This window comes from Ranitomeya variabilis, chromosome 2 (genome assembly GCF_051348905.1).
Source record: "Ranitomeya variabilis isolate aRanVar5 chromosome 2, aRanVar5.hap1, whole genome shotgun sequence".
In the NCBI taxonomy this organism is placed as follows: domain Eukaryota; kingdom Metazoa; phylum Chordata; class Amphibia; order Anura; family Dendrobatidae; genus Ranitomeya; species Ranitomeya variabilis.
The window spans coordinates 124988136-125007189 of record NC_135233.1 but is presented as its reverse complement, the minus strand read 5'-3'; the positions used below and the strand labels follow the sequence as shown (position 1 = coordinate 125007189).

Below are 19054 nucleotides of genomic sequence, written 5' to 3'. Positions count from 1 at the left end.
TGTGAATTCAGCTCGAAAGACGATTATGGCTACAGGTCATTTTGGAGGCGATAAACACCGTAATCAGAAGTTATGAAGCAGATAGCATTTCTTAGAGCTTTGACCACAACTGTGGTCTGCGGCCCCGGATGAGCTACGTTACCGCTTACCACAGTGTGCGCTCATAAGATTTTGTTCTAGTGATAAAAGTAATACAATCATCTGATCCTAGAAACAACAGCATTCCAGACAGATACGATTATTACTGTGCCATCCCTAACAGCCAGTCTGACAGTACAGACACACGGACAAGCGCTAGCGGCTCATGTATTGTGTTATTAGTGTCTTATGTGTCGTCTCATTACTCCGGGTGCGTGTGTCATAAAAATGGTGATTACGTAGGACAGGCGAGGCCGACAACACAAACTCCTCCAAGGCAGCAGTACAGCGGCTCAGTGGCTAGCAGGACTGGCCGACGGGCTGCAGTCAAATTGCCATTTTCTTTTTTTGTACATTTACTGTACTATTATTTTGGCAAACAAATAAATTTTTGACTACCTACAAACAATACTTTGACACATGTCCCTAAATGTAGTCAGTGGATGAACACATCACTGCCATAACATATGATAGAAACTATACATTCACCTTAACCCCTTCATGACATGGCGATCTCCCATTTTTGCGTTTTTGTTTTTTCCTCCCCTTCTTCCTTTTTTATTTTCCCATCCTGACAGCCTGTTTTTTGAAGGACAAGTTATACTTTTGAAAGACACAAGCCATTATTTTTATGATACACTGGGAAGCAGGAACAAATTCCAAGTGCACTGAAATCGCATAAAAAAATGCCAATTCCACAATAGTTTTTTTTTTTTAATTTACAGTGTTCACTATATGGGAAAACTAACCTGGCAATACGATTCCCCAGGTCAGTACGAGTGCGCAGATACCAATCACATATAGGGTTTTTTTAAAAAATGTAAGTGAAAAAATTTGAAATGAGTAGTAAAAAAAAAAAATGTTTGTGTCGCCATTTTCCAAGACCTGTAACATTTTCATTTTTCGGGATCTGTGTGATGGCTTGCTTTTTGCACTCTGAGATGACATTTTTATTCATACCAGTTTGGGGTAGATACAATATTTTGATCACCTCTTGTTACATTTTATTGAGGCCAAAAAAAGATGTAATTCTGGAATTTAAATTTTTTTTTTCATGTTACAAGGTCTCCCGAGCGGATTCATTTATTTTAGATTTTGACAGATTGGACATTTCTGAACGCAGCGATATCAAATATGTGCATTTTTCATCATTCTTTTATTTTTGATGGGGCAAAACTGGTGTCATTTGAAGTTGTGCTTTTTATTTTTTTCATGTTTTTAAAACCTTTTTGTTTTCTTAATTTTAAAGTCCTCTCAGGGTACTTGAAACTGCCTGTGCTACACATACATAGCAGTACTTCAGCCGGCATTCATAGGAGTATCGTGATGACAGGGACGGGGGTTTTCAGCAGACCCCGGCTGTCACGACAACCCATCAGCGGCCTGCGATCACGTGACAGGGGCGCCGATGAGCGGAATTAATGATACACTTCCTGACAGTGACTTAAATCCCGCTGTCAGAGATTAACAGCAGGATTTAACAGGGTAACAGCCACGGGCATAGCACCGCTCCACCTGCGGCTGTTAAAGGCACATGACAGCTGATTAAATCAGTCATCATGTGAGGGGAAAGATGTGGGCTTGGCGTTCGAGGCCACAATAAAGGTAGGGACACAACCTTTGATGTAAATATAGGTCAAAAGTAGTGAGGGGTAAAAGGGAGTCTGTCAGCAGGTTTTTGATATGTAATCTGAGAGAATCACAATGTAGGGGCTGAGAGCCAGATTCCAGTCATGGACTGTGTGTTGCTATTTCAATAAAAATGTTTTATCAGCAGAGATTGACACTGGAGAACCAGAAGCCATGTACCATGTAGTCCTCCTTCTCTGTGTAGCTTTGCCCCCACCCGTTTAGCAGCTTTCCGCTTATGCACAGAGTACATAGAAAGCTGCCCATCAGTGGTGTGATTGTATTAAAATGACAGCATGCAGACTAGCAAGTGACACATCACTAGAATCAGGCTCTCAGCCCATACATCTTGCTGCTCTCAGCTTACATAGCAAAAAAACAGATTCCCTTTAAAAAAACACTCCAATTAACGTTTTTATTGTCTATACCTGTAGAAATGTGTATGTAATTTAAGAGTAGTAATATACTTACCGATCGCAGTCTTGCAGTTTCCAGCACCGCTCTAGTCCCCTCCTGGGTCACACGATGGCTATTTCGACTTGCCGGATCACACTGGGGTTTATGTGTGAGCTGGAAGTTGCTTTTACAATGTAACCCTAAGGATACTTCTTCTGACACTCCATAGACTTAGGGTATGTGCACACGTAGGTGGGATCTCTGCGGATTTTTGCACACCTGTTTTTGTAAATCCGCAGGTAAACCGCACTGCGGATTTCCTGCGGAATTACCGTGGATTTGCCGTGGTTTTTGTGCGGATTCCACCTGCGGTTTTACACCTGCGGATTCCTATTGAGGAGCAGGTGTAAACCGCAGCGGAATCCGCACAAAGAATTGACATGCTGCGGAATAAATAATGCAGTGTTTCCGTGCGTTTTTTTCCACAGCATGTGCACTGCAGATTTTGTTTTCCATAGGTTTACATTGGACTGTAAACTCATGAAAAACAGGTGCGAATCCGCAGCGTCAAAACCACTGCGGATCCGCAGCAAAATCCGCAGCGTGTGCACATAGCCTTACACTATAAAAGCCACTTCTGGCTCACACACAAACCCCAGTGTGATTTGGCAGGACAGCACAGCCATGACGTGACCCAGAAGAGGACTGGAGCAGAGGTGTAAACCAGAGAAGACCGCAATCAGTGAGTAAATCACGGCACTTACACATTTACCCAGGTGAGCCTATAAAATTTTATCTGGTCTAATGCTTTACTCAAACTTTGCTTTCTGGCTCCACTCAATGTGGAACTACATCAAGTTTGGGAGAGTTTTGAATTTTGAAAAACATTCACAACGTTTCTGCTCAGTTTCTGCCCCCAGAACTCCTCTAAAACGTTAGTATCCACATAGCCTTAAAATAATTTCCCTTAATTATTACCGTAAATGACATGAGTTTATGATCAATAGGTGGTCCACCCATCAGCTCCAGTTCTGATGATCATCTGGTCAGTTATTTCCCGGTCACTTCTCAACAAGGACCGGTAGTAATGGCCGCTCAGCTAATCACTTACTGAGGCCTGAAAAGACCAGTGTGGGCCAGGAAAGCATCCAAGGCCTGTTTCACAAGTCAGTGGCTCCGGTACGTGAGGTGTCAGTTTTCTCACGTACCGGAGACACTGACTCACGTAGACACATTAAAATCAATGTGTCTCTGCACATGTCAGCGTGTTTTCGCGGACCGTGTGTCCGTTTGGAAAACATGGAGACATGTCAGTGTTCGTGGGAGCGCACAGATTACACGGACCCATTATAGTCAATGGGTCCGTGTAAAACACGTACCGCACACGGATGTTGTCCGTGTTCCGTCCGTGTGCCGTGCTGGAGACAGCGCTTACAGTAAGCGCTGTCCCCCCTGTGTGGTGCTGAAGGCTGCATTCATCTCTTCTCCCCCGCAGCGTTCGCTGGAGAGAGGAGATGAAAGATCAATTTTTTCAAATTTTTTGTTAAAAATAAACTTTGCTGGTGTCCTCCCATCCACAGTGCGCCGCCCGGCCCCTTTCAGATGCAGAGAAATACTCACCTAGCTCCCGCGATGTCTCCTCTCCGCGCCGCTGCTTCTCCTGTATGAGCGGTCACGTGGTGCCGCCCATTACAGTTGATGAATATGCGGCTCCACCCCTATGGGAGATGTCTTCTCTCTCCTTTTCTCCCCCCTCTCTTCCCCCTCCTTTTATCCACTCTCCCTCCCTTCCCCCTTCTTTTTTGCCTACTTCCTTCCCCTCCCTGATAATTGTAAAATTCCAATAAAGTTTATTTGAAAAAAAAAAAAAAAGATCCAGTTGAAATCAATTACAGTAATTTGAGCAGGACAAAAAAGATGTGCTGCTGGATCCGTTCTAACGGATGATTCCTGAACATTGTCTTAGAAAACTTATGCTTATGTTACAGTCCCACGGGGCACAAATGTACAGAAATCTGGATGGGTGAGAAGGCTGCATTTCACAATCCGCATACAGACCACAGGTTTCCCTTCCCGAAATTACTGCCTCGTGTGTGTTTATGAGCCTGTAAATTTGGATCTGTAGACCTGGGGTTAGTCCGTGAATTGTGGTATGTATACAGACCGTGAAATACACGTGCCTGAACCCGACCTTACATTACCAGCATTGTGGATGAGATTTTCTAAAAAAAATAGTGATGTTAGGAATCCATAGCAAATCAATTGGTGTGGCAGATACTGCGGATTTCGAGCGCTGCAATTCGACGATCCACAACGGTAAATAAGAGAAGCGTGAGCGTACAACTTGGCAGCTACACCCGTAAGTGCCAGCGTCGGTGTCAACAACACCGCTCGTGTTTCTATTCCCATGTCAGGGAACCATGTGTACTCAGCTCGCATTTCACCCCCTCACCCTGCACCAACATCTACTACTACAAACACAGTGTTTCCTACCTTTGATGTACCTATGCTTGTTTTCTTAAAAGGGGTTGTCTGATGATGAAAACAAGCTACCAACTAACCACAGGAATGGTGGGTGCCCGACCGCTGGATCCCAAACTGATCAGAATGGGACAGTTTTGTCCCTGTTATAATCAACTCCGGGGTTGTCGGCCTTAGGGTACCAAGACTGCAGTCACTATGTGACCACCGATTTGTGAGGCTCACATCGCGTGTCGTCATGATCTCCGGTGACGAGAGTGGGTCACTTGCAGCCAGATGTGTTTGGCCTCACTCGATACACTGGCAATGAGTGAGGCCGTGCACACCTAGCTGACACTAGACCTTATGTACAGTGGGGAAAATATTTGATTCACTGCAGATTTTGCAAGTTTTCCCACCTACAAAGAATGGTGAGGTCTGTAATTTGTATCATAAGTACACTTCTACTGTGAGAGACAGAATCTAAAAATAAAAACCAGAAATTCACACTGTATGATTTTTAAATAATTAAATTGCATTTTATTGCTTGAAATAAGTATTAGATCACCTTCCAACAAGCAAGAGTTCTGTCTCACACAGACCTGTTAATTTTCCTTTAAGAAGCCCTCCTACTCTGCTCTCATTACCTTTATTAATTGAACCTGTTTCGACTTGTTACCTGTATAAAAGACACCTGTCCACACATTCCATCACACTCCAACCTATCCACCATGGCCAAGAGCAAAGAGCTGTCTAAGGACATCAGGGAAAAAATTGTAGACCTGCACAAGTCTGGGATGGACAATAGGCAAGCAGCTTGGTGAGAAGGCAACAACTATTGGCACAATTATTAGAAAATGGAAGAAACAGAAGATGACTGTCAATGTTCCATGGTCTTGGGCTCCATATGAGGTTTCGCATCGTGGGTAAGTATGATTCTGAGAAAGGTAAGGAAGCTGCCCAGAACTACACGAGAGGACCTGGCCACAGACCTGAAGAGAGCTGGGACTACAGTATCAAACATTACCATTAGTAACATACTTTGCCGTTATGGATTAATATCCTGCAGGGCACGAAAAGATTCCCCTGCTCACACCAGCACATGTCCAGGTACATTTGAAGTTCGCCAATGACCATATTGATGATCCAGAGGAGGCATGGGAGAAGGTCATGTGATCAGATGAGACAAAATAGAACTTTTGGTATCAACTCCACTTGCAATGTTTTGAGGAAGAAAAATGAGTACAACCCCAAGAACAGAGGTGTCAAACTGCATTCTTCGAGGGCCGCCAACAGGTCATGTTTTCAGGATTTCCTTAGCATTCCACAAGGTGCTGGAATCATTCTGTGCAGGTGATTAAATTATCACCTGTGCAATACAAGGAAATCCTGAAAACATGACCTGTTGGCGGCCCTGGAGGAATGCAGTTTGACACCTCTGCCCAAGAACACGGTCCCAACAATGAATCATGGTGGAGGAAACATCATAGTTTGGGGATGCTTTTCTGTCAAGGGAACAGGAAGACTGCACTGTATTGAAAGAAGGATGGATGGGGTCATGAGATTTTGGCCAACCACCTCCTTCCTCATTAAGAGCATTGAAGATGGGTCGTGGAAAGGTCTTTCAGCATGACAATGACCAGAAGCACACAGCCAGGACAACTAAGGAGTGGCTCTGGAAGAAGCATTTCAAAGTCCTGGAGTAGCCTATCCAGTCTCCAGACCTGAAACCAATAGAAAATCTTTGGAGGGAGCGGAAACTCAATGTTGCCTAGCGACAGCCCCGAAACTTGAAAGATCTGGAGATGATCTGTATGGTGGAGTGGGCCAAAATTCCTGCTTGCAGTGTGTACAAACTTAGTTAAGAACTACAGGCAACGTCTAACCTCTGTAACTGCAAACAAAGGTTTCTGTACCAAATATTAAGCTGCTTTTCTATTGTATTAAATACTTATTTCATGCAATAAAATGCAAATTAATTGCGTAAAAATCATAATGTGATTTTTCTGGTTTTTATTTTTAGAATCTGTCTCTCACAGTTGAAGTGTACCTACGACAAAAATTACAGACCCCTCCATTCTTCAGAGGCGGGAAAACTTGCAAAATATGCTGTGTATCAAATACTTATTTTCCCCTCTGTATGCAAATCGCATACTGGTCACCACGCACCCTCACCACAGAATCCTGACAGCGCAGTGTGCGCACTGTGAAGATTCACAAGTCTGCAGTCCTATAGAGTGACTGCATAGTTGTACCCTAAAGCCGGACCAACACTTTAAGTCACAGCAGGAAATTTTTTGTGACTCAAGAACTGAACCTGGAACGAGGTACCGATAGGTCTAGAGATTTATACAGACAAGTGTGACATTAAAAAAATACCTAAGATGGCAATAATCTCAATTGTACTTACTTGCTGAGCGGCGCAGTAATGCCAATCACTGCAAGCTTACTTTAGGACAGAGGTCAGACATTTAAAATAGAGCCTCTACTTGTGCCAGTACAGGGAACTTATAAAGGTTTTCCCAGAAACAGCGCTACCCCTGTCCAAGGGTTGTGATTAGCATTGCTGCACAGGTTTATACATTAGAAATGCGTTTTTTATATTTTTTATATTTGGTACAAGCCCTTTGTGTTACAGCAGGGAGCACTTTTAGAGACAGACCAACCATAGATGCCATTTTACTATTTACTACACAACCGGCAGAAAAAGTCATACAAACATTCTGCCAGCAGAGTTGGCACTACTAAAAGTATGTTTTTCTCTGAATGGTGCAGCGTTTCTGAGACAAACCTACCTGGCTGAGATCGTACAGCCAGTGCCTGATACATGATGTCCACGGTTTGGGCAGCATGCAAGCATGCATCAGCTGACAGGTTACCTTTAAGGGCAATGTCTAAAAAGTACAGAAAAAAAAATTACGGTAATCTGAAAAGTTTGGTCACTGCTTTGCATGATGATGATGGCAAAATGATGACTGCAAGTTAATATTTCCTTCCTGTACTGTATTGGCTGTACGGGTCTTAAAATTTGATTGGCTCAACTTAATGAGTTAAAGGGAACCTGTCACCCCCAAAATTCGCCTATAAGCTGCAGCCACCACCATCAGGGGATTATCTACAGCATTCTGTAATGCTGTAGATAAGCCCCCGATGTAACCTGAAAGATAAGAAAAACAGGTTATATTATACTCACCCAGGGGCGGTCCCAGTGCAGTCCGGTCCGATGGGCATCGCAGGTCCGGGTCCGGCGCCTCCCATCTTTATACAATGTCGTCATCCTCCTTGCTTCTGTTGCGGCTCCTGCGCAGGGATTTGCCCTGTTGAGGGCAGCGTGAAGTACTGCAGTGCGCAGGCACCGGGCCTCTCTGACCTTTCCCGGCTCCTGCGCACTGCAGTACTTTGCTCTGCCCTCAACAGGGCAGATAAGGACGCCTGCGCAGGAGCCGCGACAGGAAGCAAAGAAGAGGACGTCATCGCATGAAGATGGGATGCGCCGGACCCGCGACGCCCATCGGACCGGACCGCAGCGGGACGGCCCCTGGGTGAGTATAATCTAACTTGTTTTTCTTATCTTTCAGGAAACATCGGGGGCTTATCTATAGCATTCCAGAATGTTGTAGATAAGCCCCTGAAGGCGATGGCCGCAGTTTATAGAGCCAAAATTAGGTGACAGATTCCCTTCAAGTTTTTTTTTTTTCTGCAGCCTGTTTCCATATTGTGCTGTGTGGCTCCATTGCAGACATATTCATATTTGTTGCTTTTGTTGTGTAGTTTGTGAAATCTCTGCTTGTAGTTCAACCGTGTTTCTCCACAATCAATTCTGGGAGCGAGCACTTTCACCTATCCCTCCCAGATGCTACCAATCACAACTCAGCAGTGTCTGAGACTGAAAGATCAGAAGGGTCCGGAAAGGAGGGGTGAAAGCGCATGTGCCCACAGAGGACTATGAAGAACGACCAGGTGAACAACTAGCAGAGATTTCACATACTGAGCGCCAAAAGCAATAAACGTGAATATCTCTGCAATGTCGCAACACAGAACAAAACAGAGAAAAGTGTTAGAATGAGAACTTTACAAGGTATTTAACTCAAAGTTTTTTTTAGCAAGTGACAGGTCCTATTTAAAAGGGTTGACTCTTTACAACAAGTTGTCACCTCTCAATAGATAACGGAAAATTTACTATGGGGATTCGAGAGCAATGATTTGCACCCAAGAACAGAGCAGGGAATTTGTATTCCCATTAGAAAATAAAGCAACAGGATGGATGCTCGATTGCCGCTCCAATAATTTTATATGGGGATGTCAGAAAAAGTTGAGCGCAGTGCTCAGCAGCCTTAGGGTATGATTCCACATGGCGTATTTGCTGCAGATTGGATGCTGCGTACAGCCGAAGCGTCTAATCTGCAGCATCCAGATGTTACAGAATAGTGGATGGGATTTTATGAAATCCCATATCCACTATGTGTACAAAGACGCAGGTGGCAAACCTGCGTATACGCACATGCGGTGCGTCTTTATAGACCGCAGCATGTCTATTTATCTTGCGGAGATGCACACATTTTCAATGAATACATGCGGAATCATCGCGCGTACAAAAGCCGGCAGCGCTTTGAACGGGGCGGGTGTCCGCTGTGTCCAAAGCACTGCCTTTCCAGACCGTGGAAAAGCCTTATACAGAATGAATGGAGAAACGGTCGAGCATGCGCACTGCTGCTGTGTTCTAACAAGGATACAACGGTGTCGGTCCCAGCAGTCAGAAGCTGAACCCCACAATCAACAAGTTATCACCTATACTTAGGATAGGTGATAATAATAACTTCTTTTTACTGGAAAACTGTTTTATTGCAGTTGTCTAATATATAAAATGGTGAAAAGAGCAAGTATTCCTGCTTTAAAAAAAAATAAAAAATATTACTTATCCTCCATTCCAGTATTGCGTCCCCCACAGGCATACCGTTCACATTGGCTGCAGACATTACAGCCCATATAGTCCATGTAGCGGCTGAGGTCAGTGTTTGGCTAAGGATATCACACAGGTTAATATTGAATGTGAGGTCTGCTGCAGGGGCGGACATACTGCCGATGCAACTGCACTGGGGCCGGGGAGGAGGGTCACCTTGCAGACAGGGGCTTACTGCCCATAGCAGCACACCAAGCATCAGCTAGGGGGCAGTGTCATCCTGATTGGAGCATATTTAGCCTATGCTCTAGTCATTAGCTTTTGTTTACTTGTGATATCTTTGTGTAATATTTAAATTTGTTGGATGATCTGAAACATTTAAATGTGACAAACATGCAAAAGAATAGGAAATCAGGAAGGAGACAAACACTTTTTTCACACAACTGTATGTCAGATAGATCTTTGAAGAGTTTCTCCACTATTAAGCAAGTTAAACAAAAGGGAATCTGGCAATTGAACTGACAGCATAAACTAAGCACACAACCTTGTAGGGGATACAGCTCCTAAAAAAGAAAAATCGAACCTTTAGTGTTTTGTTAGCTGCCTCCGTTATGCAGAAACTGACGCTTAATCAAATATAGTACTCATGGTGCTCGGTGCACCCTCGGTGTGGCCAAGAGACTCACTGTTCTGCCCACTGGTTTTGCGTCCCCTGCCTCCCTCACTGATGATTGACAGCACTAGTTTGCCTCTCTCTACAGACATTGCTTACTTCAGAGCTGTCAATCACCAATGAGGGAGAGGGTTACATGCAAAACCAGTGGGCGGCACAGTGCACTGAGCCTCTTGGTCACAACAAGGCCTCATTAAGACAGGAAAAACTGACATTTGAATGAGGCCAAGGGTGCAACTAGCACACTGATTAGCATATCTGAATAAGCTTTAGTTTGTGCAGGATAGTGGCTGTGATGGGAACATTAAGGCCGGTGTCACACTTGCAACTGCAATGCGAGAAACTTGCGCGAGTCTCTCGCCCCAATACCCGGCACTGCCGCTGGCACTCGGGACCGGAGAGTGCGGCTCCATGTATTTCTATGCAGCTGAACGCTTATTGAGGCGAATTTCTCGCATTGCAGTTGCAAGTGTGACACCGACCTAAGGTTTGTATACAGTCTGTGACGCCAAGGCTGACAGTAGCTCAACTGACATCCTCAATTTACAGCCTGATATATGGTCAGGGCTATACGAGACTGTATACAAAAAAAGGTTGCACTCTATCGTGCCAAAGCATGTCGAATATGAAATACATGAAATATGAATAGCAAAATGGCTTTTTGAACATCAGGAAAAATATTTATGAGACGCTTTGCACAGAATTTGGCCAAATAGCATGAGCCCATCAACCATCGTCAAGGTGGTCTCATGCACTGGATGTGCCAGTCGTTTTTCTGTCATTTCTATGTTAGCTTACTGACTGAGCACTCCTCCCTTCACCATGTGGATTTAATTACATCTAATCACACTTGGTTCCGGCCAACCCATATATATAGGCTTTGCTGAGAGAGGTGTCCACATTCACCCATGCATACAGACATTGGCCTTCGGTCATTGTTTACATTTGGACAGGGAGGTCAGGGACCCATCAGACTAATGAGGCCACCTTGACGATGGTTGATGGGCTCACACTATTTGGCCAAAGCGTCTCAAATATTTTTCCTAATGTTCAAAAAGCCATTTTGCTATTCATATTTCATGTATTTCTTATTCGACATGCTTTGGCACGATAGAGTGCAAACTTTTTTTGTATATGGAGGTAGCTGCTCCTGGTATGCACCTATTCATACTAGCTTGGATGTGCCAGTCGTTTTTCTGTCATTTCTATACGAGACTGTATGTTAGGGTCAGAAGACCCATAATCAGATCATGCATTGCCTTCAGGGATCGTGAAGCACCACTGTCTGAACCCGGCCTCATGGTGCAATTTTTTTTTTTTTTTTTAAGACAATTTCATTAAGAAAACAAGAAACTTATACTCATCTTACAAAAAGCAGCTGATCCTCCGAAGTCCTTATTGTGTTCCCCAATAGTTCCCAGCATCAAAGGGGAAAAACTGTGCAGATGGAACCAATCATGCTGCAGCCGATCAGGTAGCAGCAGTCACATGAAACGCTTCCCTCTCTGTGCCGGGTATTGATCAAAATTCATGGCTAGTTTTAACAAAGTGTGGAGAAAAAGCCCTCATCCGAGAGGAGTGTGTGCCCTATTTGGCTTCTAACACCACCACGGGACCACTATGATTCTTTTATTTAGTAGTGAAGAACCCCTTTAAGGATATCTTCTAAAGTGCACCTGCCTCAACGCCTTCTTTAACTAGAACGTTGTATAAACAGCCAAAAACGTATACCAGTGACTTCATGAGTGACCAAAAATGTAAAAACCACAACAGGTATAATACATTAACAAAATGAACTCTATGTACCTCGCTTCTTCCCCGGTGATCTGGTGTAAAACTTCTCTGTGCTTCCCCGTTTGTGTTTACAAGCAGCCGACACATGACTGCAGCCAATCGGTGGGCTCAGAAGTCACATGCCAACATGGCATCATCGCTCACCGACGGGCAGCAGCAGGTAAATGCCAGATGCCTGTCAACAAAGACCGGGAGCAACGCTGGAGATTCTGCACAAGGTTTTTGGGAGAGAAGAGGTAGATGGAGGTGGACTTCATTTTGTTATCAAATCCACTGCAGCTAGATTTTGTTTCTCTAAGGGTACCTTCACACTGAACAACTTAACAACGATAACGATAGCGATCCGTGACGTTGCAGCGTCCTGGATAGCGATATCGTTGTGTTTGACACGCAGCAGCGATCAGGATCCTGCTGTGACTTCGTTGGTCGGAGCTAGAAGGCCAGCACCTTATTTCGTCGCTGGCTCACCCGCTGACATCGCTGAGTCGGCGGGTGTGACGCTGATTCAGCGATGTCTTCACTGGTAACCAGGGTAAACATTGGGTTACTAAGCGCAGGGCCGCGCTTAGTAACCCGATGTTTACCCTGGTTACCAGTGTAAATGTAAAAAAAAACAAACACTACATACTTACATTCTGGTGTCTGTCGGGTCCCCCGGCGTCCGCTTCCCTGCACTGTGTCAGCGCCGGCCGGCCGTAAAGCAGAGCACAGCGGTGACGTCACCGCTCTGCTTTAGGGCCGGCGCTTACACAGTGCAGGGAAGCGGACGCCGGGGGACCCGACAGACACCGGAATGTAAGTATGTAGTGTTTGTTTTTTTACATTTACACTGGTAACCAGGGTAAACATCGGGTTACTAAGCGCGGCCCTGCGCTTAGTAACCCGATGTTTACCCTGGTTACCCGGGGACTTCGGCATCGTTGGTCGCTGGAGAGCTGTCTGTGTGACAGCTCTCCAGCGACCACACAACGACGAAACAGCGACGCTGCAGCGATCGGCATCGTTGTCTATATCGCTGCAGCGTCGCTTAATATGACGGTACCTATGCTGCAAACACAGGACGCTTCAGGAAAAAAACAAACAGAGAAATGGGGTGATGCCTTTTTCCAATATTTTTTAATATTATTTTAACGTCTTCTGCTTGAAAAACTGATGTTTTAGAACGTTGGAAAGATGCAGTGTGAACATTCCCTTCGGCTTCAGCTGCAATGACTTTTTTTTACCTAAATGAGAACTATCTGCACTCACTGACAATTCCCTGAATACACAATCTGCATTTCTTGCTGGAGTCGCACACAACAGTGACAGGCCGAGGAGTAAACATGACAACTATGTCTGGAATTGGACGGCATGATATATTGCACAGAGAGCAGATTACATAAGCTCCGGGCAGGTATCACTGCAATGATCCCAGCAGCTATGGACAGCCCTCGTAGTGTCGGTGCTACACATACATAGTGGGCCAGACTGTGGCCAGCAGTCCCGCTCCATCACAATGTGGGGGTCCGGACACAGGCCACGGCGGGGTCAGTGAATGTAGCATAAAAACCTAATGTGTACCCCCAGCCTAATACACGTATGGTCGGTGCTGTTACAAGATTAGGGTCCCTGTGTGAATGCATGGGTGGTGCGCACCCTGGGACCCCTGCTCTATTCACTGTAATAGGACTGAACACATGGCTGTCAGCAGCACCGAAGGAAGCGGAGGTCACACATGCCCACTTTCAACCCTGTTCTTTGGATTCTTGGGGGTCTCAGCAGTGTGACCCTTGGAAATCATCAATTCATCACTTATTTTGTGGATAGGTACTACATGGATTTAGGTGGCCAACCTCCATTAAACTTAGCCCACTCCTCAACTCCGTGTTTTCAGCACAGAATGCCAGCTGCCAGCTGATAGGTTGCTAAGGACAACAAGCAAACTTTCTGCAAGAAATAAAGTTGGCATTCCCTTATCACAGATGCCACTATAATTTGCCATGGTCTGCAATGGTAATGTGATCTAATGTTGTCACCAAAGAGGCACAACGCAGCCCTCTGCGGGGCACAAGCAGCCCTCCACGGGGGGGCACAACGCAGCCCTCCGCGGGGGGGCACAACGCAGCCCTCCGCGGGGGGGCACAACGCAGCCCTCCGCGGGGGGCACAACGCAGCCCTCCGCGGGGGGCACAACGCAGCACTCCGCGGGGGGCACAACGCAGCACTCCACGGGGGGCACAACACAGCACTCCACGGGGGGCACAACGCAGCCCTCCGTGGCAGGCACAACGCAGCCCTCCGTGGCAGGCACAACGCAGCCCTCCGTGGCGGGCATAACGCAGCCATCCGTGGCGGGCACAACGCAGCCCTCCACATGACACAACGCATCCCTGCACGGGGCACAACGCAGCCCTCCTTGGCGGGCACAATGCCACCTTACATGGATGATGCCCCTCTAGACAACACATGACATTTTTAACATCTACAGAAAGCTCAGATCGCACAAACGGAAGAGTACACCGACATGGTGGTTACTGCCACCTGGCCGCCATATACACCTGTGTGCCAGCCCTGCCATCAGCTGCCCAGCTCCTGCCTATGAGGAAAGTTGCACAACTCTACAAGTGTAATGTAGCGGTGGCCAGCACTGACCATCTGTGCGGGCACAGGCCTCTCACGGGGCACTGCCATGGCTCTGCCCTGATTGCCCACATCCTGGCACTGCCCGCAGCTGGCCCGTCATGCCCCTTCCCACACTCCTGCCCGGGTTACCTTGTACACATCCCCGTACGTGCCGCTGCCAATTCTCTGGATGAGCTCGAAATCCTCCTGCGGATTCCTCCGGGACAGGTCGCAGCCTGTGCTCATGGTGACCGCCCGGGGGGCCCCGGACCCCGCGCACTGTCACGGGCAGGCTCAGGGCAGCAGCTCTCCGTTCACAGCTCGAAAAACAACCGGGTTTGGCCTGGAAGCCTCTCACAGCTGAAGACGTAGATACGAACGGAGCCAGGAGAATTCAAGCCCCGCACATCCCACAACATGGCTCCCGAACCGGGCCTGTGCGCAGGCGCAGTGCGGGGGCAGCGGCCTGTGCCAGGGGAGGGGAGAGAGGTAGACTGCGAGGAGGAGAGGAGGGCAGCGGGCGAGGGGGCAGAGCGGGAGCCGGCCACAGAGACCCGCTGTACACAGGGGCGAGAGGGGCAGTGTGTGCTGAGGGGAAGCCGGGCATATACATGCGACTATATGTGCACATACATCATGTCTACACACTGAGAAAAGTTATGTGTGACCCAGAATGTTGCCACTGACGAATACAGCTCATCCTGAAAAAAAATCCTCATAGACAAAAAATAATATAATACTAAAATGAACACTAAAACACCACATCCTAGATATCACTGAATGAAATATTCCAGATACACATCTTTATTCATTACTTAGTGGAATATGTTGCAAACAATAAAACAGAGAAATTATCAAGTTAAATAAAAATTAATATCCCATGGAGATCTGGATTTGGAATGATACTGAAAATCAAAGTGGAAAATCAAATTACAGGCTGATCCAACTTCAGTGGAAATGCCTCAAGACAAGAAAATGATGCTCAGTAGTGTGTGTGGCCTCCATGTGCCTGTATGACCTCCCTACAACTCAGAGGTATAGCTAAGGGTATGTTTCCACGGTCAGGAAACGCTGCTTGTTTGACGCTGCGCAGAGCTGCAGCGTCAAACAAGCAGCGTCCAGATGTTCCAGCATAGTGGAGGGGATTTTATGAAATCCCGTCTCCACTATGCGTGGAAACCCGCACGCGGCGGCCCTGCGACTCCGGACATGCTGCGCGTCTTTTCAGATCGCAGCATGTCCGTACACCTTGCGGGGACGCAGCGTCCCCGCAAGGCATATCACAGGGCGCTATGGGAGAGAGCGATCATCCCGGATGTGAAGAGTTAACACATCCGGCATGATCGCGTCCCAGAAAGGGGGCGGGGCTTAGCGCCGAGCGGCTTCGCCGCTGCGGCGATACCGCCGGCCATCCTGACAGTGGAAACATACCCTAAGGGTATAGCTCCACGTTCAGGATTGCATCAGGATTTGGTCAGGATTTTCCATCAGTATTTGTAAGCCAAAACCAGGAGTGGAACAATCAGAGGAAAAGTATAACAGAAACATATGCTCCACTTCTGTATTTATCACCCACTCCTGGTTTTGGCTTACAAATACTGATGGAAAATCCTGACCAAATCCTGATGCAATCCTGAACGTGGAGACTTACCCTAAGAGTTCAGCTCAGGTGGTTTGAAACATCTGAGTGGGTCCATATCAGCTGGACATATCATTGTGCAACCTGCACAGCCGCACGTGCGTGCAAGAGGTAAGGGGGCTCATTTCTACCTCCAAAGAAGGTGCAATTTTGCATTTTTAGGAGCTCTTGGGCTGCAAAGTGCCCATGTATTGCTCTTGCACAGGGGCCCTTTCTGTCTGTGTCTGCCTGTGGCCCCTAACCAGGTAATCATGATTATAACTTCAGTGGGTATAGCGGAACCTCAGGAGATGACCGCACTGTTATTGAAAATAAATCTCTGTACAAAGACCAGCACTGATATTACCGCCATATGGTGACATATAGTGGTAGATACCAGTCCTGCAGGAGATATAGAGATTACAGCACAGTTACTGATAATGACTTACAGCTGACATTCTTTCTGATGGAGTCGTTCACTTTTCCCGTGTTTTCCATCTGGTCCAGACCGACATGTCTACTTCTCCAGCCAAGACTCATCTGCGGAGGTTACAATAAGGCCGGCGTCACACTAGAGAGAACTACGGACAACTGAGAGGCGCAAAAACAACGCATTGCACTCAGGCCAATGTTTCTCTATGGGGCAGCTTCCATCAGCCATATATTTCTCGGCCGTATTTTACGGGCTGAGAAAATCAAATCGTAGCATGCTGCGATTGTCAGCGTATTCCTCCAAAAATACACCAATGCAAGTCTATGGGGGTGAGAAAAATACAGATTACACACGGACCACACGTCTGACTTGCAAGAAATACGCAAGACTTTTCCAGGTGACAGGAAATGGGCCAAGCCATTATCAGGAAGTTTGGACATGCTAATTAGCTCAAAAAGCGCTCCAGACATCCCGGAAGAATGCCACCACGGAGTCCTGCAGCATGTCTACCTACATAAGTTAGAGATGCTTATCGTTCTGGTCCAAGAAAGGCCAGAGCTATGGGACCAAAGGGATGCACACTACTCAGACCGGGCCAGAAAAGAGGCGGCATGGAGGAGGATATGTGGGCTACTATTTGGAGATTTTGTGGACCGTCCACGTGAGGGACAGCAACAAATTAGTAAGTTCTCTCATGTTTTATAAATCATATTAACTGCACTAAATAACACGTTTTCACAGTATCCCCTTAAGGCCATGTTCACACTTCGCGGTTTTTACCGCGGATCCGCGGCGATTTTGATGCTGCGGGTCCGCAGCAGTTTCCATAGCGTTTACATTAACATGTAAGCCCTATGGAAACCGCAAACCGCAGTGCACATGCTGCGGGAAAAACCGCGCAGAAACGCAGCGGTTTACAACCCGCAGCATGTCACTTCTTTGTGCAGAATCGCAGCGATTCTGCACCCATAGGAATGCATTGAACCGCTTACTTCCCGCATGGGGCTGTGCCCACGATGTGGGAAGTAAGCGGATAATGTGCGGTTGCTACCCGGGGTGGAGGAGAGGAGACTCTCCTCCAGGCCCTGGGAAGCATAAATAGTGTAAAAAAAAAAAAAAAAGAATTAAAATAAAAAATGATGCTATACTCACCTCTCAGCGCTGCACGCGGCCGTCCGGTCTCAGTTGCTGTGCGAGCAGGACCTGCGGTGACGTCGCGGTCACATGACCGTGATGACGCCTCGGTCACATGACCGTGACGTCACGAAGGTCCTTCTCGGCACAGCATCTTTGGAACCGGAGCGCCGCGTGCAGCGCCGAGGAGATCCGGACATCAGAGGGTGAGTATAACCAATTTTTATTATTTTTATCATTACTATTGATGCTGCATATTGCTGCATATGCAGCATCAATAGTATAGGAGTAATCCCGCAGCGGAAACCGCGGAACAAACCGCGATAAATCTGCAGGGATAACCGCAGCGGATTTGCCCTGCAGATTTATCAATTCCGCTGCGGGAGAACCCGCAGAGCACGCCGCAGAGTGTGCACATAGCCTTAATCCTAGTATGTGTATTTTTTGCTCATTATGTGTAATCTAGATTATGTTTATAAATGACACCTTAGTAGGCCACATGACTATGTAAAATGTCTATAAACTTGTTGATCCAATGTGCGCAATGTCCTAATACATTATTATTGTGTGACATTGCAGTGGAAGATGTTATGAGACGCTGGTGCAGAATCCGCGACCAGTACAGGCGGGAACATCAGCAGCGGGCCAGGAGTGGGGATGCAGTACCGACTAAGCAAAAGTATATCTATTTCGACCGGCTGGCATTTCTGGCTCCCATTATGGATCTCAGACCGTAAGTGCATTATATCACACCACATTACACATATACTATTTAGGGTCATATCTCCAACCTTTTTTTTTATTATATTTCATAACAGAACTCAGTCCAACCTCACTCTCACAGAGGGAGACCGGGTCGGATTCGGAGACCATTATAGATCCGGTCGGGGAAGGTGAAGAGGTGGCTGGCCCATCTTCTGAGCCTTCTAGCTGCATCCCCCAAGCTTCACCTGCACCAACACCAGGACCTGCAACAGTACCTATACCAGCAGCTGCACCAGCACCCGGCAGCCTTGAGGAACCAGACAACAGCAGCAGCCCTACTGTTCATCTTGAGAGCTCCCCCCATCCTGCTGTCATATCCTGCCGTGGGCAACGAAGGCGAGCGATCCCTGCCTCTGATAATTCTAGGAGGGATGTTGACACGGCGGTGCTCAATTACCTGTCCAGGGCTGCCCAGGATGAGGGTGAGGAGGCATATTCCCTCACTCTGACCCGGTACCGCCGTCCCCTACCCCATGAGGTGAGGCTACCTGTGCGAGGATGAATTCCGATCAT

The 19054-nt window shown here is 46.8% G+C and overlaps 1 protein-coding gene across 4 annotated transcripts in view; it reads right to left on the bottom strand.

Moving 5' to 3' along the window:
• Positions 1–15043, bottom strand: part of MAP4K3 (mitogen-activated protein kinase kinase kinase kinase 3) — a 306530-nt gene extending 291487 nt beyond the window's left edge. For all 4 annotated transcript variants that reach the window (XM_077282921.1, XM_077282922.1, XM_077282923.1 and 1 more), the window contains exon 1: positions 14742–15043. In XM_077282921.1, the coding sequence (XP_077139036.1) occupies positions 14742–14837 (96 nt within the window). In that variant the 5' untranslated portion in view covers positions 14838–15043. The remainder of the gene's footprint in view (positions 1–14741) is intronic.
• Between the last annotated feature and the right edge of the window lie 4011 nt (positions 15044–19054).